We start from the raw sequence: 24657 nt of genomic DNA on the forward strand, positions 1-24657 counted from the left end.
AATCACTTTTAAAAGTTATAGAGAAATGAAAGCAAGACCACTTATCTGAATGTCTAAAATACTGTATTCAATAATGTATACAGTAGCTCACAGAACAGCTACATCCCTCACATTTTTTAAATATTTTATTATATCTTTTCATGTGACAACACTGAAGAAATGACACTTTGCTACAATGTAAAGTAGTGAGTGTACAGCTTGTTTGACAGTGTAAATTTGCTGTCCCCTTAAAATAACTCAACACACAGCCATTAATGTCTAAACCGCTGGTCACAAAAGTGAGCACACCCCTGAGTGAAAATGTCCAAATTGGGCCCAAAGTGTCAATATTTTGTGTGGCCACTATTATTTTTCAGCCCTGCCTTAAGCCTCTTGGGCATGGATTTCACCAGAGCTTCACAGGTCGCCACTGGAGTCCTCTTCCACTCCTCCATGACGACATCACGGATCTGGTGGATATTAGAGACCTTGCGCTCGTCCACCTTCCGTTTGAGGATGCCCCACAGATGCTCAAAAGGGTTTAGGTCTGGAGACATGCTTGGCCAGTCCATCACCTTATTTGAGGTGGGTTTGGGGTCGTTATCAAGTTGGAATACTGCCCTGCGGCCCAGTCTCCGAAGGGAGGGGATCATGCTCTGCTTCAGTAGGCTTCCTTCTGGGACGACAGCCATGCAGACCAATTTGATGCAGTGTGCGGCGTATGGTCTGAGCACTGACAGGCTGACCCCCACCCCTTCAACCTCTGCATCACTCATATGTCTGTTTCCCAAACACAACCTCTGGATATGACGCTGAGCATGTGCACTCAACTTCTTTGGTCGACCTTGGCGAGGCCTGTTCTGAGTGGAACCTGTCTTGTTAAGCTGCTGTATGGTCTTGGCCACCATGCTGCAGCTCAGCTTCAGGGTCTTGGCAATCCTCTCATAGCCTACACCATCTTTAGGTAGACCAACAATTCTTTTTTTCAGATCCTCAGAGGGTTCTTTGCCATGAGGTGCCATGTTGAACTTCCAGTGACCAGTATGAGAGAGTGAGAGCGATAATACCAAATGTAACATACCTGCTCCCCATTCACACCTGAGACCTTGTAACACTAATGAGTCACATGACACTGGGGAGAGAAAATGGCTATTTGGGCCCAATTTGTACATTTTCACTTAGGGGTGTACTCACTTTTGTGGCAAGCGGCTGTGTGTTGAGTTATTTTGAGGGGACAGCAAATTTACACTGTTATACATGCTGTACACTCACTACTTTACATTGTAGCACAGTATAATTTCTTCAGTTTTGTTACATGAAAAGATATAATAAAATATTTACAAAAATGTGAGGGGTGTACTCACTTCTGTGAGATACCGTATTTATAAATGTGAGGAAAGCTATAACAGCTAAAGTTATAGCTGCATGTCTACATAACAGTGCTGAAATTTCAGATTATTATATTCTAATGCATTTCAGACTGAGACTATTTTTATGCATTATGCGCCAAGGATCATTTTCATATTCCTTCTACTATCAGTTTACACAAGTGTCAGTTATAATGAGCTATTTCCAGCCTATGCACAGTGGGGGTTCATGGCTGCAGCATGAGTTTAGTTAAAGAGGTGCTCAGGAAAGGCCACTGTCTATTCACCTTTCTAATTTCCTTTGAGGTGCCATAATGAGCAAATGCCACAACACGCATATAGGTCATGCATAATTTCAGAAGCTTGAAACGAGAATCACATGAGAGCATGTCCAGTCTATCGCGGTATTAGGGCAGTGTTGTGTGTCTGTGCAAGGGAAGGTTTATTTATATGACTGCAAAATGGCACCGTTTGAGCCGGGGTTTCCCCCTGAGGCCACTGCCCTCAAAAACACAGCAGAACTCAAGATGGTGCAGGAGAAAAAGGTCCTCTTAGTGTGCTTCTGCAATCATACCGCACTCTGCATTAATATTAAGCGATTTGTTAACTTGGCAGCCCGTCACGGTAGTCTGTGATCTGTATTGAATTTGAAGTAACATCACATCAATAATTCAGTAGGCATTCACGCGCTGCTGCGGGTAGTTGATCTGGATTGATGAAAACGCACCACTTGGTTCCTTAAGTTTGTAATGTTGTTGGGTTTTCTAGCTTTGTTTAGGTCTGCGATCTTATGTCAGATGGTCTATGATGTTTTTTGCAAGTCCCAGTGTTAGGGATTCAAATTTGGAGCAGAAAAGTGAAAATTTGTTGGTTGCTTTACTGCCCACCATTTTCAACTGTTTATAATATTCTTCTGTGTCTGCATATTTTCTCTGTGCACATTACTCATCAGAATAAAAAAAGGAACTATGAAAACCAAGACCAACTGTCCTTTGACAACAAGAGAGGACCTAAGGTATATTTGCATGGTCAATGCACGCCGCCCTCCAAAATCTCTAAACGTAGCTACTAGAAACAGCCCAACCAATCACCGGCCAACCCAGAAATGCCCTTCTCTTGGTAGCACGTGTTTCTTGTTACGTTGAGACGTTACTTTTCCCTTTTTTTATGATTTAAATAAAGAATGGATTTCTTTTGAACGATTATTATTTCCGTTTAAAAAAAATTTAAAACGCTCCGCTTCTTTCATTACCATTTTTTCCTTTTTAATAAAGGATGATGCATGATTTAAAAAAAAAAAAGCAAGCCCATTCCTTTGTGGAGATCCGATAGTTTGGGACACAACACTCTCTCAGATTCTTCTTCCTATTGCAGCATCCCCTCGTTGCTCTTTTTTTTTCTCGACTCTTTTTCTTTGGGGAAATGACGTCCTCTCACCTGTCACTCCCCTTTCCACCTGGTTTTAGTTTCCGGTTGCATCGGTTTCACTCCCCGAAACCTCTAACATGCACGTCCTTCTCTGAAGCCTTGATAACCCTCAGTTTGCATGCGACAATGCCGAAGTTTTAAATTTGTTTTGTTTTTCAAGCTTTTTTATTCTTTTATTTTTCATTTTGAAGCAGTTTCCCTGGAACTTTATAATTTTCTCCCCACCCCCCCCCCCCCCCCCCCAAAAAAAACAAAAAAACAGAACCAACTAAACCAACCAAAAGTGCTTAATGAGGCAGCATGGTTCAGTTATGGAAGTAAATAGCCACTTTGACTGATTGTGTACCCCAATCTCAGGCCGAGAAAGTGCTTCAGTTCAACCAAGAGACTAACTTAACTGCTCTGCTCCTGGAGGCCAAAGAGCTGGAGGCTCGAGTGATCATTCTCTCTGCCAGGTAAGAGGTTTACCGCATGATGTTACGTCAGCAGCCCACCAAAATCTCTGTAGTTCACTCTTCACTCTGTATAATTACCTGCAAAATAGTAATGAATCAGAATGAGACATTCACATATTTATTATTCTTTTCACCCTGCTGAATAGACCAGCATATGTTGTGTTTTGGTTACTTGTGTTTCTTAAAGGAATATTCTAGGTTCAATACAAGACTAGTTAAATGAACGCAACTTGTGGCTTGATGTTTATTGCCACAAAAAGAATTTCAATTTTTGTTTTTGCTTTCTTTATAGGGCTTGACATTAACATTTTTGCTCACCAGCCAATGTGGCCAGTGGTTTTCCAAAGTTACTAGCCACTAAGAATTTTCACTAGCCACACATGGGGAAAAACTGCCATATAGATATTTTTAATATTATCTCAAAATTTGGCAGCAGGTATATTAGGCTGCTGTCACTTTAAGACCTGATGCACGGATCCATTATACTTTTAAACATGCATTGTCTTTCTCAACTGTTTACATTCAATTAAAAGGTTAGTTCACCCAAAAATGAAAATTCAGTCATTAATTACTCACCCTCATGTCGTTCCACACCCTTAAGACCTTTGTTCATCTTCGGAACACAAATTAAGATATTTTTGATAAAATCCGATGGCTTAGTGAGGCCAGCAAGATAATTAACACTTTCATATACCCAGAAAGCTACTAAAGACATATTTAAAACATTTCGGAGAGTGTATCTAACTGCCAAAGTCACATGATTTCAGTAAACAAGGCTTTGTTACGTCATAAATGTTTTGAAATTTCAATAGTTCACCACTGGGGGGCGTGACTTTGGCAGTTTGATACGTGCTCTGAATCACTGATTCAAAACAAAAGATTTGTAAAGCTTCAAATCTTCAGTCACTAGATATTGTTGAATAAAGTCGCTATTTTGTTTTCTCAGTATTCTCAGTAGTATTCATAACATTAAGGCTGAACCACTGTAATCACATGAACTGTTTTAAAAATGTTTTTAGTAGCTTTCTGGGCATTGAAAGTGTTAATTATCTTGCTGGCAATGGAGGCCTCACTGAGCCATCGGATTTTATCATTTGTAGCCATTTGACATTATTTTGTGTGTATTTGACTGTTTAAGCACAATAAGCAGCAAAAAAGAACTCAGTTTATGTTAGGCTTAGGCTTAGGCTTTACAGTATGTGCGTGCACTTTGGTGTGAGCACAAAATCTGCGGGAATGTGTAAATTTATGCGCAGTATATGCAATCCCACGCCAAAAATTTAAGCCCTATAACACCAACAATATTCATCCAGAGCAAATGAAACATGTGAGTGAGGGGAGGCGGGTTTGTGTGTCAAATCACTGTCAGAGAGATGAGAGAGCGAGAAAGCGCAGCTGTTATCGTGTATCTATTCTGCGGAAAATAAGTATTGGAAGCATTTCAAATATTTTTGTAATGATATGTATCGAAAAAATCTTTATTTTTGACAACACTACATTGTACTTAGTTTATATTATATATAAAATTCAGCCCACCAAAGTGGCTATTAGAAGTGATTGCGTTACACGCCACTGCTGAAATCCACCCACATTTGGCGGGTGTTAATATCAAGCCCTATATATAGCTTAACTAGCAAGACTTTATTGGTCAAAAAGATTTATTAGAAAATCCATGTTGGCAACAGGTTTTTCTATGCTGGCCCACCAGCAAGACCAGCACGAAAACCAGTACTACCCAGCTGGTCTTTTCAGCAGGATAGGCCTTAGAACACTTTGAAATAAATACAACTGAAAAGTCAAAACCATGGGTTTACAAAACAATTTCATACTTCATACTTCTCATATTTATGTCAGCTGTTATAAACCTGTCTATCTGCCTTTAGTGAGGAAGATGCAGCCGCCGTGTACAAAACAGCGCGCTTCCTCAACATGACAGGCTCAGGCTATGTATGGCTGGTCGGGGAGCGTGAGATGTCCGGTAAAGCTTTGAGCGAAGCCCCTGATGGTACGTACGCCTACCTCAGTATAACTGAGACAGAAGCAGAGGAAAAGAAGCCATTTGTCTCAGTTGTTCTGTTAACTTTGACTAGAGAGGTTTTATTGATGAAGCAAGTTGTGGATGTCAGTGTGTGTATGTGTGTTTGTATATAAATTAGCCGTTTAAACATTTAAGCACTTGATGTGTTTAAAGGTTTTAAACGAGTCACTTTAGATTACACCATAACAGTTGCTTTCTCTGGTTCACTGGCAAGATTAATTATAATTGTGAATTCAATGTTGACCTCTAGAGGTTTAATGAAGAAGTTCCCATAAAGATGTTACTGTCATGAAGTAGATTTTTGCTGAAAATGTGTGTGTTAATTCATAGAGTGTGGTTTTATCATATCATGTTTATTATATTAATAGTCTGGCTTTCGTGAATTTAAAAAGGGTGTTTTTTCAACCCTCCCTTTGACGTGTTTCTGGTATTGGTAAGCTATAAATGGCCTTTTATGTCCCAGGCACTGCACAAGTCATGTTTCTTTAACCCTCTGGTGCTCTTCGGTCAATTTTTTATTTTTTTTTTACTTCATTGGAATGAGACGAAACTTTGTAAAGGTTTTGGCAGTAGCTATGTGAACACACACACACAAAATCACGGACATGATTCTAAAAGGTTAAATGGTCCTGAAAAAAATTGACCGCATTGTAAATGAATGGGAAACTAAATTCATCTAGTGGAAACTATTGGTACTGCACCCATACAAATTCTTACTGAAAACCACAACTTGTTTAGATTTATGCCTTTGATTTTCTCACCGTTTTAGAGTAAAAAGTGTTTTGGAAAATATATAGTTCATATAAAATTCAAAAATAATATTTTTGCGCATTTTTCATAACAATAAATGTAAAATTCTAACTTTTTTTTAAATTCAATTTTTAAAACTTTTTTCACTTCAGCAATAAACTGCCAAGTGTCGTCTTTATAAAAAGACCAAACTTTGTGAAAAAAAAGACCAAGGTGTGTGCTCCAAAGTATTCAAGATTTATTTCATTTCAGGTCTTTGCTCAAAAAGTGAATCAATGGATTATAACTATAGCATAAATATAATTTAGTACCATAAAATCCCCTAAAAAATAAAAAATATTAATAAAACATAATGGAACTAAATATAGTACATTAATTTCATTTTTTTTTTTTTTTTATAATTCAGTCATTTTTGACCGCCACACGAAGAGCACCAGTTTACACTATTGTCGTTGTTGCTCCCAATACACTACCTTTTACCCTGACAGTGTTTTTCTTGTCTATGTTAAACACTTGTGGAGTTTTCACAGTAAACGTTTGGAGATTTCTTACAGAACTGGATCTATCAAACCCTGCTCCAACAACAAAAACTCAGCTGAAGTTGGATTTATGTATGAAGTATACCTTAATTCTGATATATTTCATCAATCAGTGTGTGTTAGCATCTCACCAGTCGGACTTACCACAGTTTGGGAGTAGGTGGCGCTAGTGTGTTCATTTCAAATCCAACCTCAAGGGTCAAAGCTTGCATTTTGGGCAAAATGTCGCCCAAGAGTAATGTACCTGTGAAGAACCAAAAACCATTAATTTTACATGCTGACTCTAATTGGCTAAATCTACCAGTAAAAAAGAGTTGACAAAACATGATTTGACATTGATTTGAGAGTCATTTACCCATGCTGGCTCAAAGGGCGACCCTATGGGTTTTTTGCGTTGGAAAGGGCTCCTAAATGTCAGGGATGAACAGCTCACTGCTTAATTTTTGACGTCAACACATAGGGCTGATTGGCCTCCAGCTCATCAACGGCAAGAATGAGTCAGCACACATCAGCGATGCCGTTGCAGTCGTAGCCCAGTCCATCCAAGAGCTCTTTGAGAAAGAGAACATCACAGAACCTCCAAGGGGCTGCGTGGGAAATACCAACATCTGGAAGACAGGGCCACTCTTTAAAAGGTTAGTACTACTAAAGATCATGCATGCAGCTGACCTGTTTAATTTGATTTTGTATGATTTGTTTTTATTTTTCCTCAACGTCCAGCTTGAGGGGGCATCTGCCTCATTCTTTGATGGGTTTTGACAACCACAGACAGATGTTCAATGTGATCTAATGCGCTGTCACAACACATGATATCTATGCAATTTTTCATGCATCACATCCATATACAAAAAAGTTACTCACGGGTCATTACTGGCTGCACTCCACAGGGTATTGATGTCTTCTAAGTACCCTGAGGGCCTAACAGGACGCGTTGAGTTCAATGATGACGGTGACAGAAAATACGCTCATTACAGCATTCTCAACTACCAGAAGAGCAGACTGATTCAAGTCGGCATTTACAATGGAACACAAGTACAAGTCTTTTCTTTAACAGTGTTTAATTTATAATTCCATAACATGGGTCTTCAATCTTGCATTAGTTCCTGTGAGACATACAAACATAAATTTTAGGTTTCAAGCCAACACTAAGTATTTCCTAAACTGTATTCAGAGCCAACTCTGTAATGGCATTTTTGGAATCTATACAGGCAAATTATTTCAGATTAAAGGATTGAACAAAGTTTATGATTATGACTATAAGCCTGTTAATTATCTGCTACAACTATCTTTATTAGGTGGTGATGAATAAACAGAGGAAGATTATTTGGCCTGGAGGTGAAACAGAGAGACCGAGAGGATTCCAGATGTCTACTCGATTAAAGGTACAGAGTTCACTTTGTTTATCCAAAACTTGCTAAAAATTTAGGGCCATGAATCAGGAAATTACCTGAATGCTTGATATAGGTTTCATATAGGTAAACTCAACAAAATCGCATCTATCTTTTACAGATAGTGACCATTCATCAGGAACCCTTTGTGTATGTGAAGCCAACAACGCTGGAAGGGACCTGCAAGGAAGAGTACACACCTAACGGAGTCTTAATTAAAAAGGTGATCTGCACTGGACCAAATGAGACCATCCCAGGTAACCCATCAGGGACGTTTATAATGTCACTGTGCTTTTCTACATCTGCCATCTGGAGATACATACATACATATATATGCAGCAGGTATTTATATATGTATGAATGTAACAAGTGTGACATGACTCATGCGTGTTTGTGTGAAAGTATGTTTTAAATCCGATTCTGTGTGTGTTTTACATGGTAAGTGTGTGACTGACTATATATGCTTGATGCAAAATGTGTGTGCATGTGCTGGATGTTTCCAAACTATGTGTGTGTGTGTGTGTGTGTGTGTGTGTTGCTTGGGCTTCCATCGTAGCATTCTGCTTTGTGTATAGTGACAGCTGTGGGTATGCCTTGTGTTGCAGCCATTATAAGCTACAGGTAAAGTGTGAAAGTCAATATGGAAGGATTGTTCTTCTTTTAGATGCTAATGCTCCCATTTGGCTATTGAGTCATTCTGAGATCATAATTTATGCGGAAATATATCCATTCTAACCACAAGAGTTGCGGCTACTTCACTTTAATTCAGCCAGTACCATAGAAACTGGAGCAAATTAATTTGCAAAGCTTGTTAATATTTTATTAAGTTATCGTTGCAAAAAATCTATGACTGGCTGAGTAGCAGAGCGAAAGCTGTACTTGGAAATGGAATTGATCAGACCTCAATGCTGTCTTACAGTTGAGAGCACTGCCATCTAAAAGAGAAAGACAATCTCTGAATAAATGAATGATTTTAGCATTGGGGTGAGTGGAGTAAGAATGGTGGGCTTTCAAAATAGAGATTTTCCTCATAGAACTTTTTCAGATGGAATGAAATTTCACTTTTTCTGGTTTGGTTACAGGACGCCCAATTGTTCCCCAATGTTGCTACGGATTTTGTGTCGACCTTCTGATCAAACTGGCAATGACCATGAACTTCACCTATGAAGTACACCTGGTGGCAGATGGGAAATTTGGAACACAGGAAAGAGTAAGTATACTTTCCTATTTTGTGAAGTATAAGCAACCTGATTATCATATGAAAAATTCATAGAACCAGTAATATTGCTTTCTATTTATCATTTGGTGATATAGGTAAATAACAGTAACAAGAAGGAGTGGAACGGCATGATGGGTGAGCTCCTGGGTGGCCTTGCTGATATGATCGTTGCTCCCTTGACGATCAACAATGAACGAGCCCAGTACATAGAATTCTCCAAGCCTTTTAAATACCAGGGACTGACTATCCTTGTGAAAAAGGTACAATTTCACTACCACATTCTATCTGTACTTTACAGATCATCAGTTTAACTTGTTGAAAACTGCAGCATTGCCAGTCACCACTTGCTAGTCTTGTTACAGTATTGCTGGTACCTACCAGAGCAGATATTGAGTGAGTAGAATGTGCTAAATGTATATAAGTGGTCGTGCAATGTGTTTTTCAGGAAATTCCTCGTAGTACACTGGACTCGTTCATGCAGCCATTTCAGAGTACACTGTGGCTACTGGTGGGTCTGTCGGTACATGTGGTGGCGGTGATGCTTTACCTACTAGACCGGTTCAGGTACAACAAGACATTGGGTTGAGAGTTTTGCTAGCTGTTCCATGTGTGCCCACAGGGTGCTGTGTGTGTGTGTGTTGTTTGTTCTGTCTTTTTAGGTAGTTTGTTTCACTCATTGGAATCATGTAGAACCTTTGTTTCAGGATGTCTCCACAGTACATGAGAGTGCTGAACATGTTTTAGTGTCAGTGTTTCGCCATGGAGGTGGGGGAGGTTGGGTGGCTGCACTCTGTGAGCCTGTTCTCTTTTCCCTCTCTTGTCATTTCCTGTCTGCTCTCTTTCTCTTTGCTTTTATAATTCTCTCTATGGTACTGGCAAGTGCTATTTGACTTGAAAAATTGGTTCTCTTTGGGATACTGGAGAATATATTTCAAGACTACTTATGGGTTCTTTCCCTATTCTCTATTTGATCATGTTCACTGTTTCACCTGTTTTTCCCAGCCCATTTGGAAGGTTTAAAGTAAACAGCGAAGAAGAAGAAGAGGATGCCCTCACCTTATCTTCAGCTATGTGGTTTTCCTGGGGCGTTTTGTTGAACTCTGGAATCGGAGAAGGTGTTATGAAAGTCAAACTTTGCTTCTGATCATGTTAAATTAAACAAGTCAGTTTTATTTGACATATGTTTGACTACTTACATGTTGTCCAGGTGCCCCACGTAGTTTTTCAGCGAGAATCTTAGGAATGGTGTGGGCTGGCTTCGCTATGATTATAGTAGCATCTTATACTGCCAACCTGGCTGCCTTCCTGGTGTTGGACCGGCCTGAGGAGCGCATCACCGGCATCAATGACCCAAGGGTATGATTCTCTAAGCACTTGAAGTACCCAAGTAAAGTTTTCTAAGATGTATACAGTAAGTTTGGATTTTTTTTTCCAGCTGAGGAACCCATCAGACAAGTTCATCTATGCCACAGTGAAGCAGAGTTCGGTGGATATTTACTTCCGGCGACAAGTTGAGCTGAGCACCATGTACCGCCACATGGAGAAGCACAACTACGAGAGCGCCGCTGAAGCCATCCAGGCTGTTCGGGACAAGTGAGTCCCTGCTGGGTAGACACCAGCAGGTCTGGCCTCAGGGTCAGTCAATCAGTCACAATCAGTCTTAAGGGTCCTGGGCCTGTAGGTCTCAGGTATATAAATCAGTGCCAGAACTTGCTGCACTAACCTGTGACCCTGGCCCATATCCCTGCTCAGGAGAGGCCCAGCTATATGCCACACATAACTTATATTAATAATGAGTTAAAGAACACCTTTTTCAGGTTTTCAGCAAATACGTCATTGAGGGAATCCAATGGGGGACAAAGCTCCACTCGTCCGGCATTGGATTTCATTTGCCTATGAGGTGGCAGTCTAGTTTCCTGGTAACACAAGTCGCACAAGAGGGGTGGGTGGGGTGGGTGTGTTGTTTCTCACTGTACTGTTGCACCGTAACCCCCCACCCTTCCCGTCCTCCTCCCTTCCCCCTGCCCCCACAGCAAGCTGCATGCTTTCATCTGGGACTCTGCGGTGCTGGAGTTTGAAGCCTCGCAGAAGTGCGACCTGGTGACCACGGGAGAGCTGTTTTTCCGTTCGGGCTTTGGCATAGGCATGCGCAAGGACAGCCCCTGGAAACAGAATGTGTCCCTGGCTATTCTCAGGTCTGTCCCAGCCGAAGCAGCATATTGTATGCTTCTGTATAGTTTTATGTATGTATAAAATATCATCATTGGACACTTACTCTGTGTATTTCCCCTTTTCCATCCCTGCTCTGTTGTCTGTGTGCTTGAACATATAGGTTTATGTGTGTATGTGCTAGTGGTTGTGGTGACTTTGTGGGATTTATCGGTACTTTCTGCCAACAGCAACTTATTAACTTTTGAACTTCTCTTCCTGCTCTCCACCACCCCTTGCAGTTCCCATGAGAATGGCTTCATGGAGGACCTAGATAAAACCTGGGTGAGATACCAGGAGTGTGACTCAAGGAGCAATGCCCCAGCCACACTCACCTTTGAGAATATGGCAGGTATGGTCCATTTCAGGTACAGAGAAACCTAAAAGAGATTGGACAAAAAAGGTACAGTAGGTAAAGTATTGGCGACTTTTTTTGTCCAATGCTTTTAGTTGTTATTTTATGCTCACCTGTGTTAGTGTTCACATTTGTAACAAACTCATTAACCTTTAACATCCATACATTTTGCATGGTTTTCAGCAGCAGGCCCTAAATATAAGGGCAATACATGTAGGATTCCATCACACAGAGGCTCCACCCCCTCCAGCTCCTCAATGGGTTGATTCAAAGAGTACTGTGTCTCCATTAATTGTCTGACAGTCTCCTTCATCCCTCTCATTCACAGGTGTCTTCATGCTAGTTGCTGGAGGCATTGCAGCAGGCATCTTCCTCATCTTCATCGAAATTGCATATAAGCGCCATAAAGACGCCCGCAGGAAGCAGATGCAGCTAGCCTTTGCGGCCGTCAATGTTTGGAGGAAGAACCTACAGGTAAGGCAGCTCTCTCCTACACAACAAGAGGTAAAAAGAAGGGTGAACATGAGGGAATGACCTCCCAACAGACTTTTACATAAGAACTACTTTTTGTACAAGGGCTTTAGTTCAAAAATGTTTCATACATAACTTTGCTAAAAACAGATCCTTGGTTGCACTGTTAAACAGATCCATGGTTGCACTGTTTGGTGTGGTGACCAAAGGTGGACCAACTTACATTGCGTGCTTCTAAAAGGGCCAACAAAGAAAAACAGCCTCTTTCCCAATTTCTGGGCTGGTCTAGGTTGTGTAGGCTGCTTTGGTTCAATCAGCCGCCTTCTTCTTATCTGTACCAACAGGACAATAAGGAGAGCTCAGGGAGTCAAGCTGTGGGTGCGGCTGGGACTCCATCTTTAGTATGTAAAACAAGCTGATCCATCTTGTTGCCACGTCATCCTTGCTATGCGAATTAGTATATATAAAAATTGCTGATATGCTCAGTTCATCAAAATATAAAGCTGCTTTCATGGCATGAACCACTTAAATGCTTCAAACCACTTAGCGTATTATGGTTAGTTTAAATAAAAATCCTTGAAGATAATGTAGGCTGCCAAATTAATGTTTACAATATTAAAAAGTTAATGTTGATTTGGTATACTATTAGCATATGTCATCAAGCCATGATAAAGAGAACAGAAAGCCATTTAGAAAACAGGACAGAGCACTAATTGTCATCATTAGCAATAGATGTTCCAGCCTATACCATTAAAAAGTGCAAGAGTTATAATATGACATAAAACATATTATAAAAGCAAATATTTCAAAAGCCTTGTCCAGCACAATTCCATGCTATCTAAAACAGTCCAATCGAAATGTCTGCTACAAACTCTTGCTCATCTGTGTGTCCTTTGAGGCCAATGTCTTCTAGTGGGAAGTCCTGGGAGGTCTTCCCAGTGGGACTGTGATATTTGGTGAGGGGTAGGCCAATGGGGTGGGGCTGGGTAGAAGTATAGTGAGGCTGTGAAAGCCTCAAGCTGCTTCTTTATTCACAATGACAAAATGTCAGAACTGCTGCAATAGAATAAACAGCAGTGGCAGTGAAAGGTAAGATCACAGTCGCTTGTCTTTGTGACCAGGTCAATTTACTGTCAATGTCTGTCATCTGCCTCACATGTACAGTGGTGGTCAGAATTATTGGCACCCTTGGTAAATATGATCAAAGATGACTGTAAAAATAAATCTGCATCGTTTATCTTTTTGATCTTTAATTCATAAAATTAGCAAAAATCTAACCTTTCATTGAAGGAAAAGAATTGAAAGTGGGGGGGAAATCACATTATGAAGTAAATGTTTTTATCCAAAACACATTGGCCACAATTATTGGCACCCTTTTATTCAATACTTTTTGCAACCTTCTTTTGCCATGATAACAGCTCTGAGTCTTCTCCTATAATGCCTGATGAGTTTGGAGATCACCTGACAAGAGATCAGAGACCATTCCTTCATACAGAATCTCTCCAGATCCTTCAGATTCCAGCTCCATGTTGGTGCTTCTTCTCTTCAGTTCTCTCCACTCATTTTCTTTAGGGTTCAGGTCAGGGGACTGGGACGGCCATGGCAGAAGCTTCATTTTGTGTTCAGTGACCCATTTTTGTGTTGGATTTGATGTTTGTTTTGGATCACTGTCCTGATAGAAGATCCAACTACAGCTCATTATTGGATATCTAGCAGAAGCGGTCAAGTTTTGATTTTTTATCTGTTGGTATTAGATAGAATCCATGATACCCTGTATCTAAACAAGATGTCCAGCACCTCCAGCAGAAAAATAGGCATTTTAAAGATCCAGCAGTATATTTGACCGTGGACATAGGGTACTTTTTATCCATGTGTGCACCAAACCCATCTGGTGGGTTTGCTGCCAAAAAGCTCTTTTTTAGTTTCATCTGACCATAGAAGCTGGTCCCGTTTGAAATTCCAGTCTTGTCTGACAACTGAATATGCTGGAGATTGTCTCTGGATGAGAGCAGAGGATTTTTCTTGAAACCCTCCCTAACAACTTGGGGGATGTAGGTGCTGTTTAATATTTTTTTAGGCTCTCCAGCTGCGATCCTTGAAGAGTCTTTGTCCACTCAAACTTTCCTCCTCACCGTGCATTAGGACGATTTAGACACACATCCCCTTCCAGGCAGATTTGTAACATCTTTTGTTGATTGGAACTTCTTAATTATTGCCGTGATAGTGGAAATGGGGATTTTCAATCCTTTAACTATTTTCTTACAGCCACTTTCTATTTTGTGAAGCTCAGCAATCTTTTGCTGCACATCAGAACTATATTCTTTGGTTTTACTCATTGTGATGAATGATAACGGGAATTTGGCCTTTGTGTTTCCTCATGTTTATACTCCTGTGTAACAGGAAGTCTGTACAATGGCTGGACAATTTCATGTACATGAACACCCTGGTGTGCCAAAAAAAATGTAAATATGAATGGGAATATACTTCAGATATATTTTACTCTTAAAAAAATTCTAGGGGTGCCAATAATTGTGGCCAACGTGTTTTGGAGAAAAACATTTATTTCATAATGTGATTTTCCCCCCACTTTTATAAATTAAAGATCAAAAGGAGGATGGCTCCAATGCAGATTTGAAAACAATGCAGATTTATTTTTACAGTCATCTTTGATCATATTTACCAAGGGTGGCAATAATTCTGACCACCACTGTATAATTGTCTCTGTATGTATATGCATGTAGGGTCTTATGCAGAAAGGTCAAGCAAACAAAATATGGAGGACAAAAAAACAACAACAACAACAACAAAAAACATTTAATTTGAAGTGTAGAAGATCTATGCCAGGTTAAATGTTAAGCCTTTACACACCAAGCCAACGGTCGCAGTTTTGGTTCGTCGGCCGACTAAGTTGAATCGCCGTCGGTCAGTTATGCCATTTAAACATTCTGATTGGCTGTTCAGCTACTGCCACCTGCTGGTAAGGAAATGCATTTCTTCTTACGCAGGCACAGAACAGACGTGCTACTTGGCCGTCGGGTGTTAAGCGTCGGTTTGGTGTATCAGGGCAGCTTTGGACCTAGATGCTGCTGACGTGAGCTAACCCCGCAGTCTGCTTTCGTCGCCACTAGTTCATCGGCGTCGGCTTGGTGTGTTCCGGACTTTAAGTTATCACTAATGTTAGTTTGTATGGATCATTCACGGAGGCTTATCAGAACGGTTTTTGTCAGCTCTTCCTTTCTGCATAGGAACTTACACAATCTTTTGATAGTGATATCTTTGTGAGCTTGCGTGTATAAATGTTATAAATGTTTTGTTTGTATACTCCAGTATGAATGTTCATATTCAAATACCCCATTTGCACTTCTGTGTACTGCACCTTCATACATGGAACTGCGTGTAACACGCACACACTGCACTTCTGAATAACCTGCCCAATTTGCAGTTTTGTCCAATGGGCTGTTCTAATGTTATCTTAAAAGTGCAGAAATGTCAAAAACATGCAGCCCACATTTCAATGGTTAATGGTTGTCTCTTGGAGCAGAGCCCATTCAGAAGTGCACTGCCTTCAGGAAAATGAGAAAACAAAAGGGGAACATTGAAAAAAGGATGAAACTAAATGAAGCGTGAATGAGATACTATGTCGAGGCTTGCAGCCAGTTATGTGTCTCACTGTTCCGGTGGTCTACGTGGGTCCAGCATGCTAATGCACAGACAGTGCTCTGACGACAGCCAAACAGGGCTTATTGCTTCTTTTTTTTTGTGAAAAGCATAAAATTGATGCAGGAAACACAATAGTGTGTTTAACAAGTTGTTCTTAGACTGCAAAAACATTGTGGTAAGTCCCAAAGTGGGAGATTTTTAATTGGTAGCAGGGGTCAAATGATATTCTGAACAAAACAAATGTGAAGATGATCCTGAGAGTCTTCCATCAGCCAAAGTCAACTGTATGCTTGTCCACATTTTGCTTTCTTTGTCCACACCCTTGCTCCTACTGCCCTCTGCATGAGTCTAAATGAAATTCACACCACGCTTAACCCAACTCTCCAATACCCTGATACAGTACGTCCCCTATGCGTGGTGGGAATTTCCGTTATACCCTACAAAAAGTATAACGCTCAAAGAGGGTTCTTATAAGTATTCATGTATTGATCAGTATTATTTCATATCCTGTGCTTTTATTGGTTGCTCTACTTCCCTATAAGAGTGTTTTGTTTTGTGATATTACAGAATGCTTGGCTTTGATGTCATTATTTCCTCAGCAAGCTCATTTTGCTGTTTTCTGCTTTTGCTTATGGATCTTTAAGTCATATGATCTTTAAAGCAAGTGGATAAATATTTATTTATTTTTCTTTTTTCCTCCCCAATGCAGCCCTCTTCCTCTGTAGAGACTCAGGATGTAAGAATACCTTAATTCGACCTTTTCTTACACAAACACACCCAGTCTTGTGCTATACCTTCGTACCATTTGTAGAGGTCAGAGAGTAGCCGTGTGGGGCACCTTTGTTGGACGGTGGGAGGGAAGGGGGCAAAAAGATCCTAATCTTCTTCTGTGCCTAAAACCATAAAGTGTTGACAGCAAGTATTTATGAAACAGATGCCAAGGAAGATCATTTGAGAATGCAAAAGTCCTGCCACTCTTTGCAACCAAATCTCTTGCATTCTACCAATTCTTAGTCTCTTTATGACTTCCATTCATATTTATAGATTGTTGGGTTTAAGATAGATTATCTATGGGGAATGAGGGGATGTGGTTTTGGCAGTTGAAAACCAGCCAAAGAACATGAATAATTGTTCTACGTATATTTATTTTAGGATAGGAAAAGTGGTAGAGCAGACAGCGACCCAAAAAAGAAACCCTCTTTTAGGTCCATCAGTACCACCCTGGCCTCCAGCATCAAGAGACGTAGGTCCTCCAAAGACACGGTAAGGAGGTTAAGGAATGGCATCTCTTTTTACTCGACCGGTCTCTCTTCCTCTTTCTGCGTCTGTCTTTCTCTCGTCCTATTCTTCCGCTCCTCTCTCTGTATCTACTTTCTTCTGTCTTAAATGACATGTCATGTCTGAAACCAAGAGAGCCGCACTTCTCTCTGGTTATTCCTCCATTCCTGGCATCTTGGCCACGGCCACGTGTCTGTCAGTCAGTCATCGAGTCACCATCCAGACCTCATCTGTCAGTTAGGACTTAAGAGCATAGCCATCCTTAAGAGTTAAGCTGAAAGGTTTTAGGACCCCAATGATGTCAGAATCAGGAAAAAGGTTCTAACCTAAGAGCTGTTCCAAGAGGAGGGGGCGCTGCACAACGCCTGATGTTTCTGGGCTGCTTCTCTCCCTATTGCAACCTCTCAATGTGGAGCGTGTGTGTTAGTGCGGGTGGATGTGTGTGCCTCTTTTTGGTGGGATGTTGTGCGTATTTGTGTTTCTCGTCCGCAAACCTGCCTGACGTGATTGATATTATGAACAGTCAAATCCTGCGATGTTTGTTTCCCCGACGGCATGCTTTGGTGTTGTGGTGTTTGATCAGAGCAACCGATACCATGCGGACTAACTTTTTTTTTTTTTTAACAGAACAACTTCCCTTTCAGACTTTGGAATCATCAATTATCAATGATTTTCTTTTGCACAACTGTTTTGTTTAAGGTCCTAACAAAGTTTATTTCAAGGAATGACAATTTAAATGAAGATCTTGTCACCATTTACTCACCCTCATGTTGTACCAAATCTGTCTGATTTTCTTTCTGCCATGGAAACACAAAAGGGAGATGTTTAGTGGAATGTCCAAGTTGCTTTTCTCCATTTGACCAAAGCCTGACAAGCTTTAAAAAAACATTTATCTGCTATATTCCAAGTCTTATAAATAAGTCACAAAACTAATGTCATTTGATATCAATAACAGAAAAGATAATGTGACATGCCAAGTTTGAATTAAATTTGAGATCTATGAAAACTTTCAGCGAATAATGGCTTAAATTTCAGTCTGATCCTCACACAAAATTGTGTGGCTTTAGAAGATTTGGAATATTGTGCCAACCACAAAATTGTTATTATTATATCATTAATCATTACATAATAATTAATATTAATATATAGTTCTAAACAAAATGGATCCATATACTATGAACTAGTATTTATACTAAAAACAATAATCTCATATTTAATGTAATATAAACAGACAAATTCTACAAATTTCATAACAAATTTTCTGTTTGTTTGTTTTTTTCTTGTCTTTTTCACTAAAATGCAATTTTCTCACATTTTGTTTAGGAATTATTTTACATATTTTTTCCCTTTTAAATGTTTAAGAGAATGGGGAAAGTGGGGTGGGGTGGTGCACGGTGAAGAAAAGGCACAGTAATCCAGGTGAAAAGAGAAAAAACAGAGTAACCATCCACAGTGTTTAATCATCCTTTTATTTTTTGATATCAGTGTCGCCTTTCTTTCTATATAAGTGGATGTATATGGATATATAACTGTCGACGTCCCCCACATGATGTACATGCTACACAGCCTCTCTCTTCCTCTGCAAGCATGCAATATATCTGTCGTAGAAGTAGAGACTCTGTTTTGGTTGCCTTAGTAGAAGTAGTTGCATTTATTTGTGGTAATGATGATACACACACTTTTTGTCTCTTTTGCTGATTCACTGTCTCTCACCAGGGGGCACTGTGGGCTTGATTTGGAAGTGCCAACAGCAAGCCTTCTAAGTGAACATAACAAGAACTCTCTCATTCTCTCTAAGGCGTGCTAAGGGCATTCTTGATGCAACACCAAACAAGGAAAAAAAGAAAGAGAAAGAAAGAAAGAGAAAACCTCCCGGTGTCATCAGAAGTATTGCTGAATACATCTATTCTGCAATATGACGATGACGATTTTGACAATGAGAACTTTTGCCTTAAGCTTTAGCTTTTAGAGTTGTTGCATCATATTTTGAGCTTATATGCTTAATTATTGGCAATGCCATAGCAATAAAAACAGTAAGCTATAAAAGAGGACACATGCTATAATTAGTAAGGTAAATATTAAATGCATAATTAATATGCATAATTTATTATATATATATATATATATTTTTTGAACTTAAACATCCAAACATTGCATGTGTCCTTGGTTTTTTGCAATTTTGAACAATTTTGCTATTTTTAAAATTTATAGCAAATCTGAAAATCTTTGCTGCTGCTTTTCCATCAATATATGCATTTTGCTTTATATAGAAATTGTATTCCTTAGGTATATACATATTAGATTTATTTCACATTCAGTCTTGATTAACAGACTGCAAAAGTGTTTCACTTACAGCTTAACCAAAAAAGCTCTCTGTGCCTCAGTTTCACAGTTTGCCACAGCAAGGAACAGAATAAAAAAATATAACAATGAAATATACTGTCAGATCAAAATACTTTAATAAAACTGTCCTTGCAGTTGCAACATGGCAAGCCTCACTGAGAGACATTTTATAGCTTACAAAAATGAAAATTGAAAGTAAAAAACATGTTTTGTTGTGGTAATTGCCTTCTGACTGGGCACCTGCATGTCATTGAGTGTTTTGTCAACCCGGAACTGCAGATGCCCATGTGAGAAACCAGCTTGTTGCCCTTCTAACACGTCTAAGCTTGAGATGAGGAAACAGGAACTGCAACTGAATAAGAATTAAATCAATATTATAGATACAAATAAACAGTGGCCCAAAAACTATTTAGACATTTAAGCCAAATTTAAAAATTTACTAATGTCATTGCATTAGATGACAAAATAACATATGAAAGCACCTGGTATCTGACCTGAACTAACTTTACGTCAAATATTTTGTTTGCTAGGTTTTAAATTATAAATAAAATAGATCTAAAGCTGTTCAAAATGAAAACCAAAAGTATTTGAACTAGTGCTGTCAAAATTAGCGCTTTAACGCATGCGATTTTTATTTTCAGTTTAAACGTGTTAAAAATATTTAACGGAATTAAAGGGATAGTTCACCCAAAAATGAAAATTTGATGTTTATCTGCTTACCCCCAGTGCATCCAAGATGTAGGTGACTTTGTTTCTTCAGTAGAACACAAATGATGATTTTTAACTCCAACCGTTGCCGTCTGTCATTCAAATAATGCTAGTGGATGGGAACTTCTACTATAAGAGTAAATAAAACTTGCATAGACAAGTCCAAATTAAACCCTGCGGCTCGTGACGACACATTGATGTCCTATGATGTATTATTGATGTATTAGAGGTCAAAAATTATATAAATACTGTTCGGTTTCTCGCACAAACCGATCGTTTCGTGTCTTAGGACATCAATGTGTCGTAACGAGCCGCAGGGTTTAATTTGGACTTGTCTATGCAAGTTTTATTTACTCTTATAGTAGAAGTTCCCATCCACTAGCATTATTTGAATGACAGACGGCAACGGTTGGAGTTAAAAATCATCATTTGTGTTCTACTGAAGAAACAAAGTCACCTACATCTTGGATGCGCTTGGGGTAAGCAAATAAACATCAAATTAACGCAGCATCCATTTCTTCTGTCCTAATTTGGCTAGTGTTACATTATATGATCACGCTCTTATTCACACAAATGCTAAGGCATCCAAAGGCCTCAAGACTAACGAGAACACGCTATCTGTGAATGTAGTGTCTGTTTGACACACACACGACTCACACACGAAAGACTGTTTGACACACACACGACTCACACACGAAAGACGTGCGCCAGTATTTGAGTTCTCTTTCGAGTTTGTACAAACAATAACACACATTATACACAAAAAGTTGTGATCTGCGTCATGGCGGTCACAACAGCCTAATAAACCAGCTGCTCTAATGCCTGTCATTAAAGGGTTAGTTCACCCAAAAATTGAATTTCTGTCATTAAGTACTCACCCTCATGTCCTCCCAAACCTGTAAGACCCTTGTTCATCTTCAGAACACAAATTAAGATATTTTCGATGAAATCCGAGGGTATCTGATTCACACATAGGCAGCAACGTCATTGCACCTTTTGAGGTATAGAAAGGTAGAAAAGACATCGATAAAATAGTCAACGTGACTACAGTGGTTCAACCTTAATGTTATGAAGCGATGAGAATACTTGTTGTGCACAAAAACAAAACAAAAATAATGACTTTATTCAACAAATTTGTAAAATTTTGTAATTTATTCAATGCAATTATTGTACTTAACACAAAAGTGTTTAGTAGTGAAGTGTCCGTTTTCACTCTAGAAAATCACTGCAAGAGCTTAATAAAACACAGTTCAAGTGTGCATTAAAATATTATCCATAAACTATCTCTCCCTTGCATTATCATCAACATACACAGCGAATTATACAGAAATACTCATTACAACTAACAGTAAACAAATATATAAAGACCTTATGCCTTTTCAGGTGGTGCTTAATAAACTGGTAAACTTTATATCCGTAAATCAACTCCGATGAACAGTAATAAAGTGCTCTCACCTTCATTACTGCCGTATCCAGTATCACTCTGGAGACTGTAAGCTGGATCACGAACTGATCTATCCTTGAATAACAACTTTTTAGCAGAACCTCTGTTTAGTATTGTCCCTTTGTATTGACATTCGTTCACAAAGCAGTCCGGTGTGAAATGATTCGCACAGACATAAACTAATTTCGGTAGAGTTGTGGGAGCATTTTCTTCGAAAACAAAATGAATCCACCTCGTCTTCAGCGGCTCAGATTTAGGGAGTAAATAGGGAGAGCTATGTGGATTAATAAATCCAGCTACAGAACACCTAAAACTCTTGGGAGACGTTTTCATCAGTGCAGCAATGGCGGACTGTGTACAACTCGCTGTGAAGGATCTGGAAACAGCTTGTTCTGAGACACTGCTTATGATATATGGGGATTAAAAAAAGGAGTTTTATCACTATAGGGTGGTTGTGTACACACACTGCCAACACACATTTATAGCCAAACACCATGCAAAAGTGAATTTTGCATAATAGGTCCCCTTTAAAGCCTAATGTTGAAATTGATATCTTTTAGTTACACTGTAATGTTGAATGTCTATAATTATTGTTTGAAAAATGTATTTCATAGAGACATTAGTACCAGTATTAGTATCAGTGATACTGGCCTTCATTCATAAAACAATGCCGTTAAACAAATATTTACTGTCTTTAAGTTGTTGTTACATTAATTTGGAGAGTAACTGTGAAATTATTACAATATATTTAAAACTCCAATGTTTTTTAATCGTGATTATTTGCAATTAATTACAGAAAAATATGCGTTTTATTAGTTATTTTTTTAATCGATTGATAGCACTAATTTGAACACTTTCTGGTTGTCAAAAATTGTACCATGACAATGTCCATAGTGATAAACTACTGTGTTTACTCTGCTAGGGCGCCTGTTTGAACATAAGGGGAAATGATACTATATATCCACTAGAAACCACAATGAGCCAAGTGGGTTAAAAGCAATGGTAAAAATAGCTTGGGAAAAGGTCACTGGTTAGCATCACTGATTTACAGATGCCACTTGGTTTATATTTCACTATGTAATGCAATGACATTCATATATATTTAGGTGCATTGCAAGTGTCCAAATACATTTTGACTTTTGACCCAATACTGATGATATAAATACACACAAAGGTTATTAGGTGACCTAAAAACCATCTCACAGCAGAGAACCTGCTTCCTCTTCTTTGAATATTATTCTAAAAACCTCCTAAGGCAGCAGGATAGCTAGAAGAACACCACTGTTTCAAATTTTATAAACCTCCTTGGATGTAATAGAATATTTAAGTGTTCGTTCAACTGCAAAACAAATGTTTTCAAGTCCTGGCCTAAAGGCAAAATTTAGCTAAATGCATTATGACGACAGCTGAAGCATTCAACGACTGAGTCCTTGTTTCTGATTTGCATGCTATGTGCTGCCTTGGGGGTAAAGAAGGACATTTCATTCTTTTGGGGAAGAGGAAAAGTAACAATCGCACTAATGCTCTCTATTCTATGTGTTTTCTACCTTCTCTCTCTTTCTACAGCAATTCCCACCCACAGACATTACGGGCCAACTCAACTTGTCAGACCCGTCTGTCAGCACGGTGGTGTGAGGCAGAGAGAGAGGGGGAGAGTTTAACATAAAGACATGTTCATTCTTTAGAGAAAAACAAGATGGAACTAGAGAGGAGCATTGTAGTACCACTCCTCTAGGTTTTGCACTATGGATCCATCACGAACGAGAACTACTGAGCCATTTCACCTTTATGGAGAGCCAATGGACCTTGTCGGAACTTGACGGGGGACTGAAGGGGATGGCATGACACTTCAATGCACTGGAACGCTGCCAACACACAGACCATATAAACACATAAACACATACACCTTCACGTTTGATGCTAAACTTAGTATACACTATCATCATCATTCCATCCACCATTCCATCCACTACTTCTGTATAAATTCTTTATGATTATGTAGAAATATTTCTTATTAGTATTAGTGATTATTCCTATGTTGATTTAGTGGTTTAAGTATTGTACAGTATAATTTAGAACAAAGAGCAAAACTTTTCATGTCTCAAGGCCGATTCTAAGGCCGGTATTTAATGAATTTAACTAGATGTAATAGGTATAAGATTAATTATATTCATCATATACATATGACTTTGAAACATATTTATCTTCTTTAGATTTTTTATTGTTTTACTTGCTTTCTGTTTTTATTCTTTGTCTATATAATCTATAAAGCAAAATGTCAGCAAATCAAGCACATAAGCTGTGCTGTTTCAAATATCATTGTCTTTCATATTCTATCATCCCTCTGCATGTAATATGCATGCAAATGTGTCCCTCAAGGATTATGGACAACAGAAATATATTGTATACCCCTCCACACATCAGAAAAGAATACAACTAAAATTTTATATTTAAGATGTGGCTAATTGCACATCAAGCAAACTCTCCTTCAAACTCCACTAATACGAACAGTTCTTCCTCTTTAAAGTTCGTACGCAGTCGTTCTCAACTTCAGTCTGAAGGGTGCATCAAGGGGCCGAGTTTTTCCATCCAACTAGCACTTGGTATCTCATGTAAAATCATCTCTGTGTGTCATCCCAATAGACAATCCCAGAGATCTTTTACATGAGAAAACCCCAAGTGTGCCCCTTTATTTTTGACACTGGTGCTGCAGTTTCGTATACACCTATTGGTTAGATGGCAAAACTGGCCCGTTCCCAAGTTCTGGGGTTGAGAAACATCAACAAAAGCTGTACAAATAAGGTCTGATTACTGTAAATGTTCACTTATATGACCTATGGAAACTCCCCTGTATGAGAGATCACCTACCTAGCACTTTAATGTGAATCTGTCAGAAGCTATATGCATATGGAAATTATGCAATTTGCCAAATGTTGATTGTAATACTCGTACTTGATATGAAAATGCACATTTGAGAATGTGAAATCTGTTATATGTAACTGTCAGCTGTTGGATTTTAACAAAACA

The 24657-nt window shown here is 39.1% G+C and overlaps 1 protein-coding gene across 5 annotated transcripts in view; it reads left to right on the plus strand.

The window, feature by feature from the left end:
- The window catches only part of grin1a (glutamate receptor, ionotropic, N-methyl D-aspartate 1a), a 33238-nt gene extending 8790 nt beyond the window's left edge, over positions 1-24448 (plus strand). The window contains exons 4-21 of one of the 5 annotated variants that reach the window (XM_067376113.1): positions 2299-2361; positions 3132-3229; positions 5113-5234; positions 7017-7191; positions 7444-7588; positions 7852-7938; positions 8066-8201; positions 9027-9154; positions 9259-9423; positions 9609-9727; positions 10166-10278; positions 10371-10519; positions 10599-10756; positions 11197-11358; positions 11614-11723; positions 12055-12200; positions 17010-17120; positions 23197-24448. In XM_067376113.1, the coding sequence (XP_067232214.1) occupies positions 2299-2361; positions 3132-3229; positions 5113-5234; positions 7017-7191; positions 7444-7588; positions 7852-7938; positions 8066-8201; positions 9027-9154; positions 9259-9423; positions 9609-9727; positions 10166-10278; positions 10371-10519; positions 10599-10756; positions 11197-11358; positions 11614-11723; positions 12055-12200; positions 17010-17120; positions 23197-23265 (2256 nt within the window). In that variant the 3' untranslated portion in view covers positions 23266-24448. Of the gene's footprint in view, positions 1-2298; positions 2362-3131; positions 3230-5112; positions 5235-7016; positions 7192-7443; positions 7589-7851; positions 7939-8065; positions 8211-9023; positions 9155-9258; positions 9424-9608; positions 9728-10165; positions 10279-10370; positions 10520-10598; positions 10757-11196; positions 11407-11613; positions 11724-12054; positions 12201-17009; positions 17121-23196 lie in introns of all 5 variants that reach the window. The other 4 variants (XM_067376109.1, XM_067376111.1, XM_067376110.1 and 1 more) reach the window with 4 other exon arrangements.
- Positions 24449-24657: the final 209 nt, after the last annotated feature.

The sequence above is a fragment of the Chanodichthys erythropterus genome, chromosome 22 (genome assembly GCF_024489055.1).
Source record: "Chanodichthys erythropterus isolate Z2021 chromosome 22, ASM2448905v1, whole genome shotgun sequence".
NCBI classification, from domain to species: domain Eukaryota; kingdom Metazoa; phylum Chordata; class Actinopteri; order Cypriniformes; family Xenocyprididae; genus Chanodichthys; species Chanodichthys erythropterus.